Genomic DNA, 25,949 nt, shown 5'->3' with positions numbered 1-25,949 from the left:
ATCAAATTCCACTCTTTGCTAAATATAAAGAAGTGCAAACATACAAATTTGCTTTTCTGGTATTCCTAACACCAGAGTTACCCAACTAAATCAGGGTTGGATGCTTCCAGCCAGAATGACCAGAGCATGGCAGCAGCAACCGGGCTCCTGGCAGAAGGCAATCCCTGCTGCTCCCTGCCTCCAGCTGCCCATGTTCAACATCTCCCAGAGCAAAACCACAACACACACATGCCTAAGGCTGCTACCTCAGTGGATCTAACTTTCAGGAATGGCTAAAATCAGATGTTTTGGTTTATTTTACTAATTGTTTGAATAGTACACTTACAAACCTCATGCAAGAAACAGGACATCTGGGGAAATTACCAATGTAGCTTATTGAGCTGCATCAGAAATAGAAAGTTGTGTGGAAAAATGCTCAAGAATGAGAGTGAGCAAAGGAGACAGGGAGCACTTAAAAGCTTTAGACTTTAGTAAAGAAAGCAAGAAAAGTGGTATCACAGAGAACTGTACTGGAAAACAAAGGTATAAAATCTTTCAAGAAAGGTAAGGCACAAGCAGTTCCAAAATTTGATTAATAACTTGATAGAGCAACAACAACTAAGGTAATTTTTGAAGCAGCTTTTTGGATAGATTGAGAAAGGCAATATAAGGATGATATAGTAATATATGCACAAACATGTTTATACTGCAAACCGCAAGCATTCAAAAGAATCAGGACATCAAAAAATTTACTTTTTTTAGTCTCTAATTTCCTTTCATAATTACAAGCTTTTCCCCAGAAATCATAAATAGAAGCTGCTTATTAAAAAAAAAAAACAAAAAAGAACAAACAAACAAAAAAAAACTTGATAAGGGGAAAAACTGAAAGGCTAAAAAGCTGAAGTCCCAGTGATCTCAGTGTTGCTTGTACAAGTAGTCTTAAGTTCAAGACCCAGGCAACAGTTAAGTCAAAGCCTCCAAAACTCTTCGTAGAGAGAAAGTACTTCCCTCCCAGTCTTTTTCAAGAAGCATGAGTTCCCATATTCTTCAAGATCCTCTTTTCTAACCAGACATCTGGGTTCTGCTATGACCTGGGGTCATCATAACCCATTCAACAAACCTATAGCTGAGTGTCTGACAAGAACTTGATCTTTCAAAAAGAAAAGCATTAGGAAAAGATTGAAAAAGAGTCTTGTAACTAGACTCTTCATCCTTCTTGAGTTCCTTTAGACCTTCAACAATATACTCAAAGAAGCAACTGAAGTTAAGAGAAATGAGAAAGGTAATAAGCTGTCATACATGCCAAAGGAAGAAGGCCAATTCCTCATAGCCTGCTTGCTATAGATACTTTTCTCAGGTAAAAATATATTCAATACAATATTCCTAGATTATCCCCACTTTGCTTATGATAAGAAAATAAGGCTATGGTACTGAAAGGCAGTCTCTTTCCTCCAAATTGCTACAGGGGAAGAATACAAGATTGTTGACCCATGAAGTGGTTCACAAAGGGAAAAATACCCCTCACCCCTTTCAACACTGCAGTTTGAAATGAAAGCTAGAAGGAACAAATGTGTATCTCCTCCTGCAGTTTAAAGGGCCGGGGTGGAAGACCATGAGTGTCCCACACCTGCCAGTGGGAAACACCTGCACCCAGAATATGGTGCTGGCTGGAGGGAGAAACAGCAACCTGGCTTGTGAGGAAAGAAGGGTTCAGGACACATAGTCAGCTCACTGAGTGAGCATAGAGCACCATCCACCTGTCTCCAGAGTTCCTTGAGAAGAAATAAAAGGATTAGGAGGACCAGAGGCATCAGATAGTGCATTCACAGATATCAGGCACGCATGAGCTTCCTCTGAATGGGCTGGTCTTACCAGCTATACTGCACTGAATACTGAAGTAAAAACCAGAAAAAAATTACTGCTTCCTTGAGCCTTTTATTTAAGGGTAGAAGGAGTCTTCATGTTTAGTTCTCCTTCCAATGTTCTGAAAGGGAAGTAAGAAAGAAGTATCACTATAACAAAGTTAAGAGTATAGAAGACTTCCATCTATTGCTGTAAGTTGTGTAACATAACCGTAAGCAAAAACAGTAATAAACCACAGTAGACCAAATATACCTCAAATGAGAACAAGAATGTAAAAAGATGGTGCAAGAGGAACTCCACACTTGAGTTTGTATGACCAAACTTTCTTTGGTGGTAGCAATGCATTGCCCTTTTGGACTTAGTCATTGACTGATGATTTTAGGATATCCAGTAGCTGCAGTTCAGCATAATTGTCTTTATACCTTTTTATTGATTTCAGATCTGCCAACACTGGCAGACATGCTGTTAAATACTGACAGAAGGAAATAATTTGTGATCAGGAGATTTCACTTTAAAATGTTATCAAACAATTCCAGACAACATAGCCAGAAATTACAGACCCACATACTATGTAGCACAGGCAATACATTACTCACTGTTATAAAAAACACAATATTTATTTTTTTCTTAATATTAAAGCTACTCACACTTCAGTTTAATGATAATAAAAACCATACAGACTGATAACTATCAGGGGTATTTTCACAATATTAAATTCAAAATCATACAGGGAATAAATGTTTAAAACTGGGGGGAAGAAATCAATACTGTGTACATCCCAACAGGCTGCCTTAACCACAATATTACCCCACCTTATTAAGATAATAGTTACCATTTTATGTTCTGCATTGTACTGTTTTCTGCAGAGAATGTACTAATAAAATGGTGATCTGTGATCTAAACCAGTATTTTGACAGACCTCCTTAACATTCATATGTAGACAGCTCCATCTTGTGGGAGCAATAACAAATCACACTAGCGATTTCACACAAGTGATTTTCACACTAGTGAAAAAAATCCTGAGACAGAACTGCTCACTTTTAAAGAAATAAACCATCACACTATGCAAAATAAATTCACACTTTGTATGACAACTCTGATATAGATGAGAAGTAAGATGATAAATTAAACAAGTTTACCAACTTCCTTAAGATGCTGTGCCCTTAAGGTATGCTATTTCAGAGGCTTCAGAAGGCAGTCTGACCTAAAGCACTGGCCTTTAAGTGTACTCAAGAGAGCCATGCCGTCTCAGGCCAAGGACAGAAACTGGGCTTTTTCTCAAAATTGCAAACACAACTGAGGTGATGCATACCTGATTTACTTATTATAGAACACCACACATAGTAGACTACGATTTATTTTTGATGCTGAAGCTTATTTTCCACCCATATATTTCAAAGTTTACCTATACTAAATATTTTATTTATTTACTAAATAAAGTAAATTGCTAGTGTTGAACAATTATCTGAAGGTGTACATTTCAACAGATTACGGCACTGCAAGCAATGCTCCTAGCAATTCTGCACTTTTCAGTGTTAAACTATCAGGCAAACAAATCATCATACTGTAGTATCTTGGAGAGAGACACAATATCCTGAAGGCATCCTATATCTAATTCTTTTAAATTACAAGACAAAAATAACAAACCTTACAATGCACAAACACACACACAGAGGATTCTGTTGGGAAGAGAGTGAGGAAGTGATAACCCTTCCAGACGCATTTCTTCAGGAGATGAGTATTACATGCATTTATATATATATTTACCCTCAAAAATCTGTCTCACTTTAAGTTGCTTCACATACATCAGTGGGAAGTGTCATACAAAGAGGCAAACATGCCTAGGCTATCAAGAGAAATTTTACATGTGTAATATTTACTTCTTTCAATTTCTGTTTACACTCATACACTTCTGAATATAGAACCCCAAGGATCCTCTTCAGCTTTATGGGCTCCTGAAGTAGACGCTGGTGGTCTGAAATACAACACAAACCTGAGCTGAGCCAAACTGAAAGGCATGAACAGACTGCTTTCAACCTGTGATCTATCTATATAGGAACCTATAGACAACTAGATGTTGATTTATACCATGAAAATTTTAAGAGCAAGTTTTTTCTCAGTATGAGTCTTCAAACTGGAAAAAAATAAAGGAGATGATCACTGATGTTGGAGACAGACGTTTGTATTTGGTTTTGGCAATCAAAAAAAAAAAACAAACAACAAAACAAACAAACAAAACAAACCCAAACATAACATACCACTTTAATTTTCAATCTGGAATGAGAGAACATTAACTTGAGTGACTAGTTAGACATCACCACTGCATATTAGTGACAGGGCAGGTACTATTTCCGTTCCTAATTGATGTGGCAAGCAGGGCACCCATGAAGAGCACAAGCAGAGCCGAAGGATTTTTCAGGTAATGTGTAGCAAGGTTACTTATCTACATTTCCCAGGACTCTGTATATATAGAGAGACTTTTTTTTTCTGACTCAGCCCAACAACTGGACAATATGAGTCATATTAATATCAGCCTAGGTAAACACAAGATAGTGAAGAAAGCACTTGAAAGAGGAAAAATAATTAATTCGAAATAGTCAGAGACAGCTTAACCTAAAGGAGAAAGATATCTCAGTCACTGGTTCAATTTTATTGCAACAGGGATATTTTCACCTTGATCTTTTCTTCCACCTGGGCTGAAGGGAGAAAGACAAGCATAAACAGATCTCAATTCAGGTCTCAATGAAAAATGAAAGAGAATTTTCAGATATGCAACCATTTTCCAATAGAAAATAAAACAAATTTACTTTAATACTATAAAGAACCTCCTTAATTTTTTTATTTTCAAAACTGAAACACAATATGAAAAATACGTATTTCATAGGTTTGACTGACAATTCTCGTGTTCACATGCAAAAATCTGCTGAAGCACCAGAGGGCACCATTCCACACACAAAAATACAAGCCGCTAAGAGTAAAAAGGCTCATCTCCAGAGAGCTAAAATTCAGCCAAGAATGGTAAAATCTAACTTGCCATCAATTCCACCCGACCCTTCAAAAACCAATAATACTAATAATAATTAAAAAAGAAATCAATATTCCTCAAATCATCTGGTCCAGTCCGTAATGACAGCTCCATACATACGTATCATTAAATGCCTGCGTGCAAGTAAGTGTAAAAGGAGAGGTGCCTAAAAATATTTTGAGAGTGCAGCAAATACCCCAGTAGAAAATCAGAATAATCAGAAACCTGAACATAACTTCCACTGTAATGTACTTGGTGGGAGTTTTGCACAAAAAAAAAAAAAAGGGGGGGGGGGGAATTGCAAGACTAACCAGATTAAGAACTAAAGAAATTTCGTCCCTTTTATCTATGGCAGTAGCTACAATTTTGAATGGTAAGCAGAACTGCTTAGGTACTCAGGCTTCAGACAAAAATTAACTTGAAGAGTTTATTTTATTACAAATAAAAGCTGCATATTTTCATAACAAAATAATGATTCAGAAGATAACATGAATTGGTAGTTGGTGATAAATGTCAATTAAAAAACATTACTAAAATGGTCTATTAGATAAAGAAAAAGAATAATATATAACAAAGCCCTTCTGGGTTCTAAAAAAAAGCTATTAGTTGATGAAGGCTTTGGGCTTTTTTTTTTTTTAGTGTATGGTCATTTTTTTAAATGGGCAATGGTTTGATTTTTCACTGCAATACATATTCAGGAGAAACATCTCTGAGCTTATGGAGCATTACTGTAAATTTTTAGAATGAACACCTCTCTTCTTAGTAATAATTCATACTAAGCTCTACAGCAGCAAAGATTTTAAAACAGGTCAGCTATTTAAAAAATACAAAAAAAAAATCTGAAAATAAAGGAAAAATACTGATCTCTTTACAGGACTAAGCAGCTCCTCACTAATGAGTTGTTACCTTTCACCATTTTCACACACCCCCAAACCATCCTGGTTTGTCCCATTTCTAAGGCGAATTGCAGGTTCCCCACCCCTGCCTATATTGCCACAAAGTCTTTCATTTCCTGATTACACAAGACATATGAAGCAATTAAAAACTGTATACACACATTCCTCTCAGACTACTGATAACCACTTAGTAAGCGCAAATCAGTTACATCTCCATGAATGCCGTGATGATGATGAGAATTGCACGTATCTGGCACAACAGTTGTACAAGTTTGTTATGGAAGAAGTTTGATATGCCTGACCATGCAGTTTATGAACTACAAAGGATGCAAGAGAAAAAAGATTTATTTGTAGAGATTCAGATTTAGAATTGTGAGGGAAAAGTTAATTTTTAACTGATAATTTTGATCCAAGTCACCAAAAAAAAAAAAAAACAACAAAAAACCACCAGCTTGGACATACAATTTTTATTCCATTTTTCAAAGTAATACTTAAAACAAAGCACATATAAACAAATCAATTCTCAAATGAAGAAACTACTTGTGGAAAATCATGTTTTTAGAATTAATATCTTGCTATCAAAACCAATTTTGTACTGAGGCTAGAGATGCTCTCAATTAGCTCCCATAAACAAATTGCAGGAAGTGACCAGTAGATGTTTGTCCTCTCCCTCCATTTCTCATTTGATAAAAAAAAAAAACAACACACCAAACAGTTATGAAATAAAATAATGTTTACAATTCAAATTTGCATAACAATTTCAGTGGGCTCAATGCAAGCTAACAACACTGACCATGCAAATTAAGATTCTGCCCAATAAAACAGACCTGTCATTGTGACTATAACCATGATACCGTATCACAAACTCCATTTAAGCTGCAATTTCACAGGAAATACTGCAGAAACTTCCTTTGCCCTACAATATACAAAGATATTTTCTGTTTACACAAACTCCAAACTTTGTAGGGATTTTTCCATGGAGTAATTTCATATAGGTTGCTGCATACACCCTAAAAGGCTTTATAAAATATTGTCCAGGTGTTTCCTGCAATTCAACTGGAGTTATGGTAATAAGCACATTTCTTAAAACCTAAACAGCCTTTCTATGCCAGGCGCTACCTAGGGTCCAGTTCTGCCATCCTTTTTCATAGTTACACCTCACTGCTGTATTTAAAAGATCACATTACCTGCCAGAACAATGCAGAACTCAACATAGGCCTAATCTGAGAAAAGATTTTATTAATCTTCATTTAGCTGTTATGCTTTGCTTGCCTGGTTTTCCTGGATGTGCAATTTCTGTGAATTGTTCTCACTAATAGTATCCTGTTTCTATGCGCAGGAAAGGGCCGAGTACAGTTTGTTAGTTAACATTACTTCCTATAAGCAGGGTCCATATTCTGTAGCAGCAGCACTACAGCAGTCATTGTTCATGCTGGATAAGCAATGGATCACGCTGATGGCTGTTAATGGACATCCTCTGCAGCGAAACATGAACTGATAATCAGTAAACCCAGATTTGCAATAGACTTCCTCCTTCCTGTTTTTACACTGCTGACCAAGGAGATGCCTCTTCCTGCCAAGCCTTTGTGCGACTTACTGATGTATGAAGCAAGAAACTGAAAAACAAGTGCTGCAGTACTTTTTTTTTTTTCTAATTTTGTGTTGTAATAGCAGATAAAAAAGCAAAGAAGCGCCAGTTTCACTCACTGTGGCACTAGCTATCACCATGTAATAAACTTTCAAGTTTGGCCAGCTGTTTCATATACCTAAATGGATACAGTGGACATAGTTGGAACCCATATTATTTCATATAAAATATGTTAAGAAACTGAAGTCCACATAGCAATATTCTTATCTTCCCTTTATATTTCCACAGACTGAAATATAAATTGTTCCATTTTAGAAGCAATGGATTCATCTATGAAATTGTGAGCTTCTGAGTTCTTTTTAAAGAATTGAACAGATTTCCATTACCCCCATGTCCCAGAAGTAAGTAGCCATCTTTTACAACTTATACATAACCTGTCTTCTTTGTCTGGGGCACTTTAGACATACTCTTCCAGATAAATATGTACCAAACATTTCAGTAGAGCCTTCACAAGACATGAAATAGAACAGAATATTTAATGCCACAAATATCTAGGTCTTACTTCAATAGGCTTTGAATACCAACACTACACAGATGTAAATATATGTAATTTTAGAAATCAAGAAGTTCAAGATAAAATTAAATATCCAATAATTAAAGTTTTGAAACCAACAGGATTGAGAATATATTCCATTCAGTACAGATCAAACCAGGTAATTCTTTGATGTGTCACACTTCTCTGCAAACATGTAACCAGAGCATATATTTTACAATATTTTTTTATTATTAATTTTTGTTAACTCTATGAGCTCACATAGACAATACACAGAAAATCATCATGCCTTCATGCAAATTAACAGCCTGTTCTATACATTCTTTGCATATGCACATCTCCCAGGATCACTAAAAAAAATGAAAGATGACTTTAAAAAAAAAAAAAAAAGTCTAATTTTAACTTAAAAGCCCAACTGAAACTAACAGTGTTTCTCTGTTGGGAAGCAAATAACAGTGTTGAAGCAACTGACTTCCACTACTCTTTGTTACCTTTCTCCAGTCCTTTACCTGGTTGATAAACAGACTAAGCAGCAGAAACTCTGTTCATGCCTTAGGGAAAGGGGACACTCCGGCAGAACATAGAAAGTCCACATTTCAAGGGGAGGTATCACACATTGGCTACTTTGTTACAGTTTCCTAAGTTTATGAAACAAAACAGAATAAATATATAGTATGAAACAATATCAACTATGTTACTTTTTTGTTGAAATTAACTAAAAACAAAACTCGGAAGAAAAAGTTGCCTTGCTGAAGGTCACTCTACACATAAGGAAGTGTGAAAACTGCGAAAAGTCCCAGTGAGAGCTGCTAGCAACAGAAATATCTGAATGCCTGTAATAGAAATGAGAGTAGTATATTAAAATTGACATAGATGATACTTGAAACTTTAAACACTTCTTTTTAAAGCTGAAATGTCTCAAAACTATCTCCCTAGGTACATGCTACAGTATAAGCATTATTAATTTTGTATTACTCTGATTCGTGGGAGAACTGCAGTTACACTCACTGCAGTTTTGCAAGCAAATTACTTTCTCTGAGACACAGTGAAAATCCCATTCACAATATTAGAGCTGAACACCTTTCTCATGCTATAAAAAAATCCCAGCACTTTCCGTTGGTCCCTAGTGCAAAAGTGTTCAAAGGCATCTTTTAGGCCCTTGTTGTCAAGCCCCAAGTCTTGCCATAAAGGCTGATGCACTCTAAAACCTGCATATTTCCTTCTTAATACCTTCCATCAGTGATTAAGTCTGCTACTGGTTTGGTATTACTGGCAAAGGTTGAGGTACAGGAAGGGCTTCAGGCAGGCTCCAGGAGAGACTGTTAACTCCTTCCTGCACAGGACAGTTTGCCAGGCATACAAATAATTGCTCAGTAAACATGTACAAAATGAGGGAGAGGTGCGTTGCTGAGCATACTCAAAGCTCAACATCAAAATGAACATGATGGCATTGTTATACCCAGATCTGTGGTGGCAGGGATTAGGTCTGTGCACTTCAACCATCACCAGAAAGACTGGCAACAGCTAGATTTTATAACTAGCCATTGCAAGTCCTTCAGTAAGATAAAATCTAATGGGATTGCTTGATGCTGATGTAAAGCTAGGTTGACGGTTTTGAGCAAGCCAGTACTTAATCGTTTACTACAACCCATATACTTAGAAATAGTTTCCTATTTGCGAACCCATTCCTGGCATTATCTTAGAAGCACTATTTAAGAAATATCAATCCTCATAGATTTTTATGAGCCCATTTTAGTAGCATAATACATAAAATGCAAGATGACAAAACTTGCTGAGCTGGAGTTCCTGCAATTTCAACCTTTCACGTGCAACACTTTAGCACTTACATGTCAAAACCAGCCTTATACTGAATTATGCTAAGGCTTCTCAGGTAGAGAGCTGTATTGAGGAAATTGCAAAGTCTCACAACAATGGTTCAGCACACAAAGCTAGAGCACAGTGTATGCTGTTGGCTTCCTCCAAAAAAAGCCTGCAAGAAAGTAAGTACCCACAAGACTGGCATTTGTGAAGGATGTAAAATTATGCATTTCCTATGCATATGGCACGTCCAAAATCTGGGTCAACAGACACTATTTAAAATCAGCTTGAGGAATAAGTCAATGAAGAAATGACATGAATAAAAATTTGTTTTCCTAAATTTAATGGATGTAACAGTGAACAAGCCGTTCATATGATAAATAATACAAACTGAATGGACCTCCTATAAAGTCCACTATTCTGGATCTCTTGGCAGATGATCCCTATTTTAAAAGCTTTAATGTATTTTGAAACATGCTTCCTAAACATGGGAGCAAGTTCAAACTGTTTGGTAATACTTGTGAAATTGGAGAGAGCTATTTCAGAAGTATTATTTGTGTAAGTTACCAGTTAGGTTAAAGCTTCATTTGGCAGTTGCCCATTTGGAAAACATCACAAGAACTGAGTCAGAAGCTGATGAATGAACACTTAGAAAGATCAAGATAACCTGATTTGCAGACATATTTCATGACAAACTTAATCAGCATTAAAGCTAAGGATTTTTTCTACAATAGAGAAACGCAGTGCAGATATGACTACCCACAAGCAGTTTCAGGCTTTGTAAAAACGTAGAGAAGTATGATGTTGAAACTTGCAGCAATGAAAGTGAATCCTTAACTTCTTCTAAAATATTTTTTGCAACCAATGGCAAATCTGCCTGAAATACCAGGTTAGCCTACAGAAAAATCAGAACTGCAGTTCTGCTGCTGAGTATATAAAATGCCAGATTAATCAATGTACAGCACACACTCTTCTTGCGGTGTTCAATTAATCAATCTACAGCACACACTCTTCTTATGCTGTTCTGACCGTATGTAATGGCCTAGCAATGAAAAAAAAGTATTGCTCCTTCATAGAAATACACTTGAGGATAGACCCGCTCTCATAGGCGCTTCATCTGACGGCTGCCTTCCACCTTAAGCACTCAGAATATCAAATCCTGCACCAAGTAACAACACTTGAAACCAACGCTGCAAGCCAAACCCCAGTTTTTCAGGATACACTGTTCTCAGCGAGCAGGCCATTCCCCTTATTCTATGGCAACTCAGTTGCAAAATAATTATAAGCTATTATAATTAACTGATACATAAACATACACCTAAGCATACTCTGTGACCTGACCCAAACAAGACTGCAGCTAACACATACGGAATTCTAGTTATTTAGGCTACTTTGTAACTTCAATTTAAAAAGGAACCAGGAATGAAACACATAATTTTGAAAACTGAGCAGAGCTAGAAGACAGACCATTAATGAAGATACAGACTACTGATTTTTCAAACCATAAAAACATCTCATGATATTTTAAAAATTATCAAGCTATTACAAATTGAAATACATAATCAAGCATTTCAATTTTGGTTCAAAGCATTGATTTATGATCTCAGAGTCCTCTTATATTTACTCTATATTTAAAACAAGGCTAAGCTATAGACAAAAATGGGAATTGCTGGCTCATATTCCAAAACCAAAATAATGAAAACACAGAAAAGAGCCTTTAGACAATCATACCTGACAAGTAAGACCACAGAACAAAAATGAGGGCAACCACATTTTGTCACTGGATAACCACATCACAAATCCCAACAGCCCATAAGCAAGTGCTCAGAAAAAAATATTTCCCAGCCTGCAACTGTCAGGGCTGTACTATCTTCCCATGTACACAGAAGTCATTCACACTGCATATGCTACTCCTTACCAATTTTCCCACTAAAGATAGAGAATAATATGACTAAATCAGGCCTGCTAGTAATAATAGTGTATTCTTTTGATAAAACAAGTCACATTGAGGCTTCAGGGCACCCTGTCATACTCTACAGGGTATCTGGGGCTCTTTGTTCACTTGGGTTTGGACAGGCCCCCTCAGTGGATACATTAATATTTCCAAAATATCAATTACAGCCCCAGCCTGGGCAAAGCACCTGAAGATGCAAAGTATGCCACAGCTCAGTAAAAGCAACACAGGTAGACTCTTATTCCATATTTCCCCCTCTGAATTTTCCTAGAAACCTTGATCAGGAAAGGACAAAAGAGTCTTTTTTGGATCACTATTTCTACCTTTGCTTCCTCAGTTTATTTCTCTAATGATGCCTAACTGAAGTGTGCTCTTTACCTTCAGCTTTTCTGCAACACAAGGAGAAAAGTTCAGGATGAAGAGTTATCAGTCGTTTCTTAACACTTTACCTATACATTTGAGACTCACAACAAATCTACATCCTACCTCCAAACTCTGTTCAACCTAAATGAAAAAAAAGCAGCACCATGCAGAAGTGATTTTTGCTTTGCAGGTGGGTGGCTCAGTGCTGCATCTACCAGTGCAATACAGTGCTAGGTCAGTGGAAGGTCAGCACAGCATATTGTGGCATCAGACAGAAACACATCAAACTAATGGCACTTGTCAGTGTGATTCCTGTAGCCAAAGACAACATGCCAATTAAATGTCTTCATAGGAGGCCCTCTAATAACTCTGCAGAGAAATTTCACGGCCAGTACAACTTACAGCAACCTAGAAGATACCAAGCAATAGCCTGGTGATGACAGATTTCAGGAGTAGAGGAACAGAGAAGTTGCTTAAAAGCATTTTTACACTGACTTTCAAGGAGCATCTTCTGAGCTGCAATTGTGGGACAAAGCCATGGAGCACATTCCACTTACAGATAGATCAACAGACAAGGCATGTTCTTATCAACTGCACCTTAGCTACAAAATTGTCATCATTAGTTCCCCCATAATTTATAAATTTGATTTTACTTTTGTATTAGTTGTTTAGTCAACTGAGGGTGGGCATGGAGGTACTCCTCTGACAGGCTGTGTGTGGGGATGACAGAACACTGGAGACTCAGTGATGTGAAACTCATGAGAAGTGTTCAGAAAAAGTCTACCATACACTTATGCAATATATTACCAAGCTACAGTTTAAGAGTTAAATATTTTGGGGTTTTTTTAAGAACATTGAAATATCACACATTATCACAACTTTGAAGAGACTTGTAAGTATAGTATATCAGGACACTGGCAGAAAAACATCTTCTACTCTGTTTAGCTCCACTTCAACGTATTTTGACCAAATAAAGCTAACTAACCAGCATATAAAGTCAATTATTTTCTACTGAATAGAATTTATCTTATTAATTACCCTGGCATGTCCAACAGAGTATTCAAGAAGTGTGAAGACATTCTTAAAAATTGACTCTAAAAATGTTGTTTATATGTATTTATACAGAGTTCAGTGAGAGTCTGAAAGTTGTTGGGTTTGGTTTCTTTTTCTGGAGAGTGATATGGGAATTGCCTTTCTTTTTGTCCTTTTCCTTTATAAATATTAGAAATGCATTGACAACTCTCCCTGCTTTTGCAAACCCCAACAGTATGTATATGACATGAATTATAAGATATTAACACATTATATAAGAAGGTGAGAGTGACAAACCTTTAACAGGTGCTGTCATTAATCTCATTTAGTTGGCCATTAAAGCTAGAAAGATGTTGATAAAAGTTTCATGGAGTCTGCTGAAAAAAAAAATTAATCCTGGCCTGCTGTACACAGTCTGCCTATTTAATGAAAGGCACGTTATACAGTTAATTTAAGGCTCATTTATAATGACATAGTGTTTGCCACAAAATTTAGAGATGCAAGTTAAATACCATCATTTTTAAATCAATAAACTCATCTACTTAAAATTCAAAAAGAAAATTAATTTAATCACACACAATATAAATGAATTTAATCAATCAAACTCAGTCTCTTCATTTCATATTTCTGAAGATGCAGAGCAATCTTTAGGAGCTAAATTGCTCTCCTAAATAGTGAATAATCCCAACTGTACTAGCTGTACCTTGATTCCTCCTATAAAGGACCTGTGTTTCATATTCCTATACATGGGTGGATCTCCACACTAGAGTATCACCTGCAGGATCAGTCTGTATGTTGTTCCTTATCTATAAATTTTACACAAAACATTACATATTAATGTATGCTACCATTTTTTTATATCATATGCACAAGTGCTGCCACTCTTCTAGCAGGGTAGGAAACAATACCCTAGCAGACATAGCTATACTAAACTAGCAAACAATACACTGAAGAAAACCAAGAGCAGAAACATGTTTCCATGGAATCTGCATACAGCCCACAAAAAAAAATTACACTTCCTATGTGAAGAATGGATCCATTAGGAAGATATTCAGATCTTGATATGAACAATTAAGGATAAGTTAGATCTTGCATATCCTATGATCTTCAGCATTTAGTCTTACCTCACACTACTTATCCAAACCACTCACCTCATGCCCTTTTGTCCTGAGAAGGAATATTGGTAGTTCACCTCATGTCATGATGCTATAAACATTCTCCAAGCATTACAGACCATAGGTTACAAAAACATTCAATTTCACATAGTGAAATTAATGGAATTTCAGTCATTACATGAGACAACTGGCATCAATGGCTTCCACAACTGGACAAAGATGGATCACTTTACGTTGCAGCCTTATGCAACTGCACATGGAATTGCACAACTCATTTCCTTGATTTATGTTGTTTAGCAAGTGAAACCTAGATCTTGTGCAGAAAATAATGTTCCATTTTATGTTCACACTTTTGTTCATTGAAATAGATATCATTATTAGATGTGGGATTTTACACTCTTCAGTTTCACACAGCAATTCACAAATTTTAACAGGCATAGCTGAACAGACAGCTACAGTTTTGATTTTAAACATTGCTGTTCTTAGTAGCAGCGTATTTCTGTAAGGCTAGCAGCATATTTCTGTAAGGCTGGCTGGACTTCTTTCAAAGACTCAGCAGATGTAACCATTATTTAGCCAGGGCTTTTTATTTGTATATGAACATTAGAGGTTAAATCAGGCTAACATTGCACTTCTTTTCTAATGATTCTGAAAGTTAGTGATGCAAAACTCCTCTTCTAAAAAGTCAGCAAGATAACAAGATAGGCAAGACAGATGAGATACAAATAGAAAAAGACGGGAATATGCAAGAAATTAAGAAATGAAATGTTCATATTTATAAAAATTTAGACATATTTCAAATTCTTAATATGAATAAGCGATTCATATTGTCCCTTTCCTCTGGTTCTCAAAACCACCACCTTCTACTGTGCAGACTGATTCTCTGCATGTCCTTTACATAAGTTCCTCTGGTATAAGCTCTACACTGGAGATGGTAGCAAAACTTCAATTATATTTAATATTTTCTTGCTAATGTTTTGTTTGTTTGTTTTGGTGTCTTTTTTGCAGGCTTCAGCTCCAACCTGCCTAGGCTTGTTAGCTGAGACATGGCTAAACTGTCTCCAGGGACAGCTCAAGTCTGAAAGCATGTCAGCTACTTTCTCTCAACCAAAGCTCACAAACTCTCACAGGTTTCTCTCTCACTCCTTGTGATGCTCAGCTTTGGCACCTCCACACTGTATTCCCATACTGGCTGTGTTTAAGGGACTGTAAGGGAAGATGAAAGCACAGTTTGCTCTGAGCTGACCTCCAAGACCCCACATGCAGCCCCTGTGTGATGCCTGGGCCTGGCCACCCTATCATACGCCTCCATTTTGGTTCCTTGAGGACTGCTTAGCCCCAGCTTTGCACAATGCCCAGACTGCTACCTTCTACACAGCCTTGGTGCTGGGGGCCCACTGCAGACACAGCACAAAATCATTCTCTACGTAGTGCAAAATGCACCATTTCATGAGCAACAAGCATTTCTGACAGTTCTCAACAGCAGGTTCTCCACCCATGTACCCTATGTTCATCCTTTCCCAGCCCTGTTCATGCTCTCCAGTGGGTACCAGACAGTGCAACCAGGGAATGCCAGCAGTGCCTTGCAGCATGCTGCCACACAAACCGCCTTTTCCAGTTCCCTGAGCACAGGCTCTCCATGTCTTCCCAAAGAGATAACATGCGAATTCACAGTTCTCTCTTCCAGTCTGGCTAACATCCATGCTTTTTTACTTCTTTCAGACGTGTCTAATCAGGGAAGCATCAGCACAGCTCCAGGATTCCAGAATGATGATCCCCTTTCCCTCTGCACCTCCTCCACACCCCAATCCACTCCCTCCATGCCCTGCCCTTCTCTCCACAGCTTAAACTGAAGGACATTGACACATTTTTCTCCAACAAGAAAAACTAAGCAGTATGTAGAATTGGGGGGGGGGGGGGGGAATAGAAGCATTGAAGTAATGGCATTTTAGAAATGCTCTGAACACTGTCACATTCCCAGAAGGAATCTGGCCAGGGCAGGAGATTTCAGACTGCATTAGAAAGGCTATACGTAGAGCAGCCCTGCAGTTACTGATGCAAACACCCTCCCACAATACGGTTTCGGTCCCGTCCTCAGCCTAGACCTGGGGGTACCGGAACACCTGAGGGAGACGCCCCGTGTACAAGTGCGGGGCAGGAGCCCTCCCTGCCCGGGCGACGGAAAGGCCGGCACCGGGTTACAGCGGGGCCCAGCCCTAGTGCTCCGTTCCGAAGTCCCACTCCTGCACCGCCGCGCCCACCCCGCCGGAAGCCAGGCAGCGCCCCGCTTCCCTGGCAGACAATGACAGAGCGAGACCGACCCCGGGCTAGAGCACGGCTGCAGCCTCTTCTCGGCCGTCTTTCCGTGTCAGCGCCGCCGGCCCGCGGGTGACAGGAGGCCGTACCGCACCGCGGTGGCCCCTTCTCCCTCCACCACCCAAGGACCCGAGACGGGAGACGACGGTCGAGCTTCCGCGGAGCACTCCCGTGGGCTGCGTGCCCCCTCCGGGGTAGCTCCCGCCGGAGGCGCTGCGGGCGGCCCCGTGCTGTCTCTGGGGACGAGCTGTCAGAGAGCGCGGCCGGGCCGGGCCGGGTCGGGGCTCCCCGGGCGGTCGGTCAGGCAGGACGGGTCGGAGAACCCTCGCCCGCCGTCAAAGCCACGGCTCCCGCCGCCCCTCACCTCAGGGTGGGTCCCACGCAGGCTGTGTCAGTGCTCTCGATCTCCTGCAGGATCCGATCATGCTCTGGGAGACTCTCCGCCATCTTGGATGGGAGGGACCCGGCGGCCGCGCCGCTGCTGGAAGCGGCGGGGAGGGACCGAGGGCGGAGGCGACCGCGGAGCCTGGCGGGGGGCAGCGGGAGCAGCCGAGGAGGCGGCTCGGGCGGGGGTGAGGAGGGAGGGGAAGGAGCGGGCAAGGAGGAGCAGGTCGTACCGAGCCTTGTCAGGGTGAGAGCTGATTCGGGAGCCCGGCAGAGCTCCTCTGTCCCCTGGGCATCTCTGGGCCTTACTGTCTTGTGGAGGCCGCGGGCAGCTACCCCTGCCTGGAGCCACCCGCGGTGAGCCACTGAGAGCCCTGTGACAGAAGAGAGAGACCCAAAATCCGACTCCGCTCCCTAATGTGCTGTGGAAGGACCATATGTCCTTTCCGCACCGCGCTGCAGAGATGCCTTGAAGGCTTTTAGGGCCAAAACCGGCCTTTTATTTTGGGCTAGTTCTGGTTTGTTTCTTGGGGTGGGTTGTTTGTTTTTCACTTTGTTTTGTTTTTCTTTTAGCTGCTCCTGCTCTCTTCCACCGCGGCCCCTCTAGCCACCGGCCCCTGCCGCGAAAGCGATAGAAATTTGAGGTCAGAGTAAAACTAGACCAGCCAAAAAGTGCACCTTTTTGTTCATCAGCTTTCTGTATTTCATTAGAAACTGGCATATTTTTCCCTAGTGCCCTCGAGTGTATGCACAGCAAAGCTTTGTTTTTCAATGAAGGAGGAGTAGCCCATTTTCTATCTAAATTATACACTCTGTGGTTTGTGGCCAAAGATGAGCTAGTCCTTGGGTTTTGCATGCTCAGGAGACAGGATACACCTGCTTTCTGGGCAAAGTTATCTGCGTACAAGTGGGAAGCCAACAAAAAGAAATAGGCCTGAAGTGCAAAACTTCAGGGTGGTATGTGGCTACTTTTCCAGTGAGGAACTCTCAGCAGTTTACAACTGTGAATGCATTAAAGTCTAGATACCGGCCAGTTACAACTGTGTTTGGCACCCTTCTAATTATTGTAATCAAACTTGTCTTCTCTCCTGCCCTGGTGCAGCTACACCTGGACGTTGGTTAATAAATGGCACCAAAGACTGTGCACATCTTGTCTGTGCTTGTGGCTTTATCATATTCAGTGTTGATTCAGATGAATTTATTGATGACTTGTATTAAATCAACAAGGACTTTTCCAAAGTGCATGCTGCAGAAAGAAAAATCCTGCAGGCTACCAGTGCAATAGTATTTCATTAAAGAAATCATTCAGCTGCAGTAACAATCTTCCCACATTCCCTTTTTCTCCTCCTCACCAAATACTGAAGTAATAGATTGACACATTTATTTTTCAGAGTAAATTAAATTTTCTTTCTTTAGCCTGATAGTCACTGCAACCTGATGCCTACAGTGCCAGGCAGGCTATTTTTAGAACCCTTCTACAGACACTGACAATATGCTTGGACATACAACATCATAATCTTTTACTTTTTTGTAGGGATGAGTATACGGAGGAAACGTTTTTTAATTTGCACTTTCACAATTAAACAGCTTCCATAAACTGCAAATGAAAAAAAATATTAAATATTCAGATATTTAGGAATATCAACAATGAAACCTTAAGTTGTTGTATCTTTAGTGATTTAAAAAAAATAATATTAAATATAAATATATTAATTAAAATTAAAATAATAAAACCATCAAACTAAGAACACTGCTACACAAAAAAGCACATTTCCCTGTGTTTTCATGTTTAAGAGTAATTTCTTTCTTCACAGAGAAGCTGCAGCCAGCCTTCAGTAACGGATAGCTTTGTCCTAATGAAAAGAAAGAGCTCAGTAGGTGACCTTGGTTTGTATTTTTCCATTTAGGGTCAAGCATACTGAAATTAAATTCAACTTTCCTGTAGATTTCAGGGTCAGGAAAACAAAGTTTCTAATATAATGGACTGACTGAAAGAACATCTATAGAATGGAACAAATCCATCACAAACATTGTAATATTATCTAAAAGATGCATACCTGAGGGTGGTTCCAAGAGGCAGCTCAAAGGACTGGATCTCAGCAAGGGCATTATCATATATCTGATCTTTGTTTTCTTCTAGGTAAAGTTCTGACAGATTTGACCTGCTTTTTGTTGCCATAGCTTAGCATAAAACTAGTCTAACTTTAGGAGAGGACTGTATTGTGATTATTATCATTCACTAAATGACTCTGTAACCAGGCATGAGAAAACAGGTCCTGATCTAACCTCATGACTCCTGAGGACTTTGTGTCTAAGAATGGTGCACAGCTGCTGTTTTCCTTTTACTGCTGGTAACATTTGCCTCGTATGCAGTACCCAGCCTGCACAGTCTTTTTTGTCTATGCATCTAATTTATTTATGTTAACAGGAAATTTACTGCCAAAGTAATATTTTTACCTCCTTGAAATATCAGTAATACATATTAAGCCTGAATTTCAGTCAGCTTAAAAGCACATTAAAGTCACTTCAACCATTAGACATCAATGCTCAATTTCTCTGTTAAGTTTTATGAGATTAAAAATAATGTTTTAAATATTGTATTTTTCCCTTTGCTGTATAAAAAGCCTGCACACACAAGAAATGAACTTGGTGTATGAAGCAGGTTTATGGACCTTCTAAAGCAGACTGGAAAAGGAGAGAAACTTTTATGTTCTCATCTTTTTCCTTTCAAAATTAGTAGATGGTGCTGAAAATAACAAAGTGCAAAAAAATGTTCTGGGATAACTGTGGGGGTTATGTGAGTTTGCAATAAGCAAAACTGTTACTACTTCATTACCTATCTGGAAGAAAAAGAAAATGGGTAAACTACAAATGCTAAGAGTGGTGTGGCTATCGAGTCATTGTCATTACCATGTTGGCAAAGAAAATAAGTCATACAACTGCCACCAGTTAATTTCAGGCAGTCATTTGAAAGAAGAGACTGGAGTTCTAGATCTTTTGATTTAAACAACTTTTTAGAAGCCTAATTAAATATTATGTGTCATAGTCAAACTTACTGTATTTGGTTATTTTGCATATTTCAAAGGTTTTAATCAATAATTGGCTTCTATCTCAGTACTGCTTCTGTCAAAATTGATGATTCTTGACACTCATGGTGTGGTCAACAGTTAAATGCAGGAAAAGAGAAATTAGTCATTTCTGACCAGGGTGATATATTGTTTTTTCACTTCTCCATACCCAGCAGGAACACTGAGGAGATGAGTTCACATCAGTCATGGTGGGAAAGAGCCTTAAAGACTACGGTGAGTTACACGTATGTACAAATTTGTAACATGTTCCCTTGAACAAGCTGCTTTAATCATCTGTTTATTTCTAAATCAAATTTAGCAGTTGTTCTGCTAGCATTAATATTCAACACATTTCCAGCCTTCTTGTTCTAGACAGAATTGGGAGCCCTTTTTCCACCTTTCACAAGAAATGGGAGCCTGTGATTGACCCATCCAGCCACTGGATGTCACACAAATGCAGACGAAAGGATATCTTAGCTACTCATCCTAATTTTACAGACACCTAATTCAGTACTATTTTATAAATTATGAGGTGACGCTATACAAGTAAACTGAAAAAATTATTACACTGAATAAACTGTAACTTAAGCTTTTTCATATGATAGCTGAAAGTATATCTGCTGACATTGTGGCAGAGCAGAGGCAGGCCAGGTAAATGGGAGACACCTTGGACATCTACACCCAGTTGTCAAACACTGTGGCTTGCAAGAAAAGTAGGATTCAGCAATAGGAGCATGATGCTTTATACAGAGTGCGTTTGTGAATTTTTTTATGTGATTCTAAATGAGTTTGATACTTACAGAAACTTTGGTTACAATTTCCTCTTCCTTCTTTCCCAGAAACTCACACAGAAGCTTTCTTTAGGAAGAAAAGAACCAAAATAAACAGTACTCTTAATGTGTAGTGTAAATGTTGTTGTAGATATCATAGCTACCTGGAAATAAATATGTTTAATAGCAAAGCAATACAATGTAAAAAGAAGCAAACAAACACAAAAGTAAATGGCCAAGAAACAGGCAGGTGTTACAGTCTGTTCATTTGTGGAAGTGGGTGTTGAGGTACCTTGGTTCTATGTTCAGGGTTAGACCAAATTACACCAGGCCTGACTCCTTGGCTCTCTAGAGTTATGTACAGTACACTGAACCTGCTGTAAAACCATGACATGTGGAGAAGGATCTAACGTATAGAGGTGGATCTGTAGCTGAACCCCAGATCTGTGAGCAGGAGTCTGTTAGCACCTGCCAAAAGCCCTTTCTGCTGCAGATGATCCTGCTTCTCCCTCATGCTGTCTGTCCAATTTGAACTCCTGCTCTCCATTTGTGTCTTCTCCACCCCACCTCTTCCATCCCGGTGCAGATTGGACATGCCAGAGGTCTAAATCTTTCAGTCATACTTGAGCTTTTCCCACTGAGTTCAGGGCCTCTCCCAAAAGGCTTCAGGGAGTAGCCTTGTTCAAGGAAATAAAACCTTTTTGCAAAAAGGCAAAAGGACAAATTCAGTATTGTGACATGACACAAGACGATGCATTCTGCAGTTTCTGGCAAGTAGACTACCAGAAAAGACAGTGTTAAGTTTAATTTTATTTTTTTTTTTTTAATTTATGGTATTCCCCACGCTGAAAAGGAAAGTAGGAATCATCAATTTCTGAGGCATCATACTTGTACTAGATGGAATTTAGTTTCTCAGGTCAAGAAGCCTGAGAAACTATTCATCTGCTAGAAGTCCCTGACAGAAAAAGGGAAGAAACATTCTGTGCTTATTAAATTCTTGCTGTTTCTGTGAAGGAGGTATTCCATCGACTGGACAGGCAGAAACCTCCACGCCTAGGAGCTGTAAAGAGAGCTGCTGTCATCTTTCCAATCATCCTGAGATTTTCCTTTGTAAAAATATGCCAAAGCACCTACTTTTTACTGAAAGTGTAAAATCTATTCACAACTCTGTATAGACAAGAGGGGAAATCGAAGCAAATATCAACAAGATTGTGAAGCATGATGCAGAGGTTTATCTAGAGCAAAACCACTTTTGCCATGTCTTTTCTTCCTTTCTGTCCCTAATTCCTACTCTTCACCCATGTCAACAGGATATCAGAAGGCCAAGAACTGCTGGTTTAAATCTAGCCTGCCAGTGTTAATGCTTTAAAGACACATTCTACCCACATGACAATTACAAAGAGAGTAACATGTGCTGTAGTATAGACTCGTCCCTACTGAGTATGTATTTCCAGCGTAGATTACTTTTTCTTTTAAATTACCAATGCAAGATTAACAGCATCAAATCATCAGAGGTTTGTTTAATTTTATTTCCCAGTTGGACTGGAATCCATTTTGAATGATTCATGGAAAAGAAGGAAGGGGGAAAACGTCCTCCCTCAAGTGGAATTACTACAGATAATTTTCACATGCAATGCCATCCATAACAAATTACTTCACTGGCCATTGCCCAGATATCTCCTCTTTACATCCCTCCACAAAGACAACAATGGCATTAGTCATTTCTCTGGCATTCCCTGCTCTGGTGCTGCCTCCTTTCCTGGGCTCATCCCCAAACTGGATCCTTGCAAACCAGCTCATTCTCCACATAACCTGTGCCAGCTGCTCTTATTCCTCTTCTGCCTGCTTCTTTTCTGGTGGCCAGACCCATTTCTGCCTGCCTCTCAGATGAAGCATGGTGGCAACAACCCTGTCAAATGGTTCCTGGGAGGCACAGGCAGATAGGGAGCTGCTGAAATTACCCCCGCTGTCTTCTGCTTTGGTTCAGATGTGCTTTGAGAAATCTTATTTCATCTGTAACCTGAATAGCCACCTGAGCTTCGTGATGCATGCTGCCATCAGGGACTTACCAGGAGGAAGAAGGAAACTAACTTGTTTCTCACTCCTTTCTCTACACACATCACCCCCACCCCACCCCCCCCAATATCACTAATCATCAGCATGCACTCACCTGTACCTCACCATCAACAGTACAGGTCCATCTAGCTCAGCCCGGCTCATATAATCAGAACAAAATGATTTTTCCTCAAATATAACATTGAAAGTTTGGGATGGGAAGCTCAGACTAATACAATGCTCAAGGCTATGCTACCCATATAGCAAGAGTAGTTATGCAGGAACAGATAACTCAGTGTAACCTATGCAGTAATAACCTATGTACAACACAGGCTGAACTAAATGGAGTACTTAGAGAGTATCAGCTTGATCTGGCAGCAACACACCAAAGACAGCTATCTTTGATTTATAAAAAGGGACTTCTGATACCTTTTTAGGCCTCTTCATTTATTATATACATAAAAAGCATTATAGAATCATAGAATAGTTAGGGTTGGAAAGGACCTTAACATCATCCAGTTCCAACCCCCCTGCCATGGACAGGCACACCTCACACTAAACCATCTCACCCAAGGCTCTGTCCAGCCTGGTCTTGAACACCGCCACAGATGAAGCATCCACAGTTTCCCTGAGCAACCCATTCCAGTGCCTCACCACCATAACAGGAAAGAATTTCTTCATTATATCCAATCTAAACTTCCCCTGTTTAAGGTTTAACCCGTTACCCCTTGTCCTATCACTACAGTCCCTAACGAAGAGTCCCTCTCCAGCATCCCTATAGGCCCCCTTCAGATACTGGAAGGCTGCTATGAGGTCTCCACGCAGCCTTCTCTTCTCCAGGCTGAACAGCCCCAACTTTCTCAGCCTGTCTTCATAAGGGAGGTGCTCCAGTCCCCAATCATCCTGCTGGTCACGCTCCTTTTGATGCAGCCCAGGATATGGTTGGCTTTCTGGACTGCAAGCACACGCTGAAGCCAGCCCATGTTCATTTTCTCATCACCCAGCACTCCCAAGTCCTTCTCCGCAGGGCTGCTCTGAATCTCTTCTCTGCCCAACCTGTAGCTGTGCCTAGGATTGCTCCGACCCAGGTGTAGGACCTTGCACTTGGCATGGTTAAACATCATAAGGTTGGCATCAGCCCACCTCACAAGCGTGTCCAGGTCCCTCTGGATGGCATCCCTTCCCTCCAGCATATGAACCGAACCACACAGCTTGGTGTCATCTCAGCAAACTTGCTGAGGGCGCACTCAATCCCACTGTCCATGTTACTGACAAAGATCTTGAACAAGACTGGTCCCAACACCAGTCCCTGAGGGACACCACTCGTTACTGGTCTCCAGCTGGACATTGAGCCATTGACCACAACTCTTTGTGTGCGGCCATCCAGCCAGTTCTTTATCCACTGAGTGGTCCATCCATCAAATTGATGTCTCTCCAATTCAGAGACAAGGATGTTATGCAGGACAGCGTCAAACACTTTGCACAAGTCCAGGTAGATGACATCAACTGCTCTACCCCTGTCCATCAGTTCCACAGCCCCATCATAGAAGGCCACCAAATTGGTCAGGCAGGATTTCCCCTTAGTGAAGCCATGCTGGCTGTCACCAAGCATCTTCTTGTTTTTCATGTGCCTTAGCATGCCTTCCAGGAGAATCTGCTCCAAGATTTTGCCAGGCACAGAGGTGAGACTGACTGGTCTGTAATTCCCTGGGTCATCCATTTTCCCCTTCTTGAAAATGGGGGTTATATTTCTCTTTCTCCAGTCGTCAGGAACTTTACCTGACTGCTATGATTTCTCAAATATGATGGCCAGTGGCTTAGCAACTTCTTTTGCCAGCTCCTTCAGGACCCACGGATGGATTTTATCAGGTCCCATGGGCTTGTGTACGTTCAGGTTCTTAAGATGGTCTCGAACCAGATCCTCTCCTACAGTGGGCCCAAGGTCTTCATTCTCACAGTCCCTGCATCTGCCTTCCAAGACTTAGGTGGTGTGGTCAGAGCATTTACCAGTGAAGACTGAGGCAAGGAAGTCATTAAGAACCTCAGCCTTCTCCAAATCCAAAAGTCTATTATTAGACTTTATTAGAAAAAGTTATTTATCTCGGTTTTTGAGATAAACCCATATAATTGTGTTTGAAATAGGAACTAAAAAATAACAATAGGAACTAAAAAATAACAATAATAATAAAAGATATAGTGGTTACCTACATCTAATGCTTTGAACTTTACAATCTACAGTTTTTTTCAGTTAAATACACCTTGGACACATTAATAAATTTGATACTAACCTTTAGAAACTATAAGATAACCTTTCCCAGATGAGGTGGAAGGGTTCTGTGTACAGTTCACAGCTATTTACTGAAAATGAATATGTTTTTTAATTGTCCCAAATGTAATTCATTATGACAAGGGTTTGCAGGACAAACTGTATTTTAGGTTATTGCATATAAAATTATTATTTGCATTTAAAAATAATATTTACTGTCAGGTGTTATATACACACATATGCACCGTAAGCCAAGGGAAATATATTAGGAATTGGTTTAGTGCTCAAATCACTGCCATGACTAAAAATCTGAATTTTCCAGAACTAAATTGCTGCAATCTCTCTACAGTGCCTTACTACTAAAACATCTCTTTAGTGAGCATCTGATAAAATACATTGTTCTAAGGTTGCTGACTTTCCCAGTCACTCCACAGCACCAGCAGGGAGATGACATTGTTTTTGCAAAGTGTTCAAGTGAATTATGCTTCCTGAATTGTAGTCAAAATCTGAAATGCATTGCTTTTTTGGTTTAATTACATGGGATTTAAGGATTGTACAGTGTATACAGCAATCTTCTCCAAAAACTGATGAAATAACATTCTACACATTATTTTTATAATAAAGTTTTCAAAACATCATGCATCTCTCCCATCAGGAGGGCAGCGTGTAACTAACTGCTTTTGACATTTCAATGACATCTTACAAGTGCCTAAAAATATCAGGAGAGACCCTCAGCTGGTGCTGATGTTATCTTTGTAAAAGTCAATAAAGCCATCGAGACTACTGGCTGAACAGAGGCACTTCTGTCTGACAGCAGCAGCAGAGAGAGAAGAATCGCTCTCATCATACATGTTTATATAATAGTTGGTGCCATTGAGTACTATTTCATTTTCATTGCAACATA

General features: G+C 39.6%; 1 protein-coding gene and 1 long non-coding RNA gene across 16 annotated transcripts in view; one reads left to right on the top strand and one right to left on the bottom strand.

The window, feature by feature from the left end:
- EXOC6 (exocyst complex component 6) overlaps nucleotides 1–19,120 on the bottom strand; it is a 92,845-nt gene extending 73,725 nt beyond the window's left edge. For 4 of the 15 annotated variants that reach the window (XM_061459097.1, XM_061459098.1, XM_061459101.1 and 1 more), the window contains exon 1: nucleotides 18,944–19,118. In XM_061459097.1, coding sequence (XP_061315081.1) covers nucleotides 18,944–19,065 — 122 coding nt within the window. In that variant the 5' untranslated portion in view covers nucleotides 19,066–19,118. Of the gene's footprint in view, nucleotides 1–16,866; nucleotides 17,111–18,943 lie in introns of those variants that run through there. The other 11 variants (XM_061459100.1, XM_061459102.1, XM_061459104.1 and 8 more) reach the window with 7 other exon arrangements.
- The window catches only part of LOC133272236 (uncharacterized), a 346,583-nt gene that overhangs the window by 130,535 nt on the left and 190,099 nt on the right, over nucleotides 1–25,949 (top strand). The window lies entirely within an intron of this gene.

This window comes from Pezoporus flaviventris, unplaced genomic scaffold, assembly GCF_033815535.1.
Source record: "Pezoporus flaviventris isolate CSIRO_AGI_PZ_B2104156 unplaced genomic scaffold, CSIRO_AGI_Pfla_v1 ptg000029l, whole genome shotgun sequence".
In the NCBI taxonomy this organism is placed as follows: Eukaryota; Metazoa; Chordata; class Aves; order Psittaciformes; family Psittacidae; genus Pezoporus; species Pezoporus flaviventris.
Note: the sequence above shows the minus strand (reverse complement) of the source record. Positions and strands in the feature narration are given on the sequence as shown.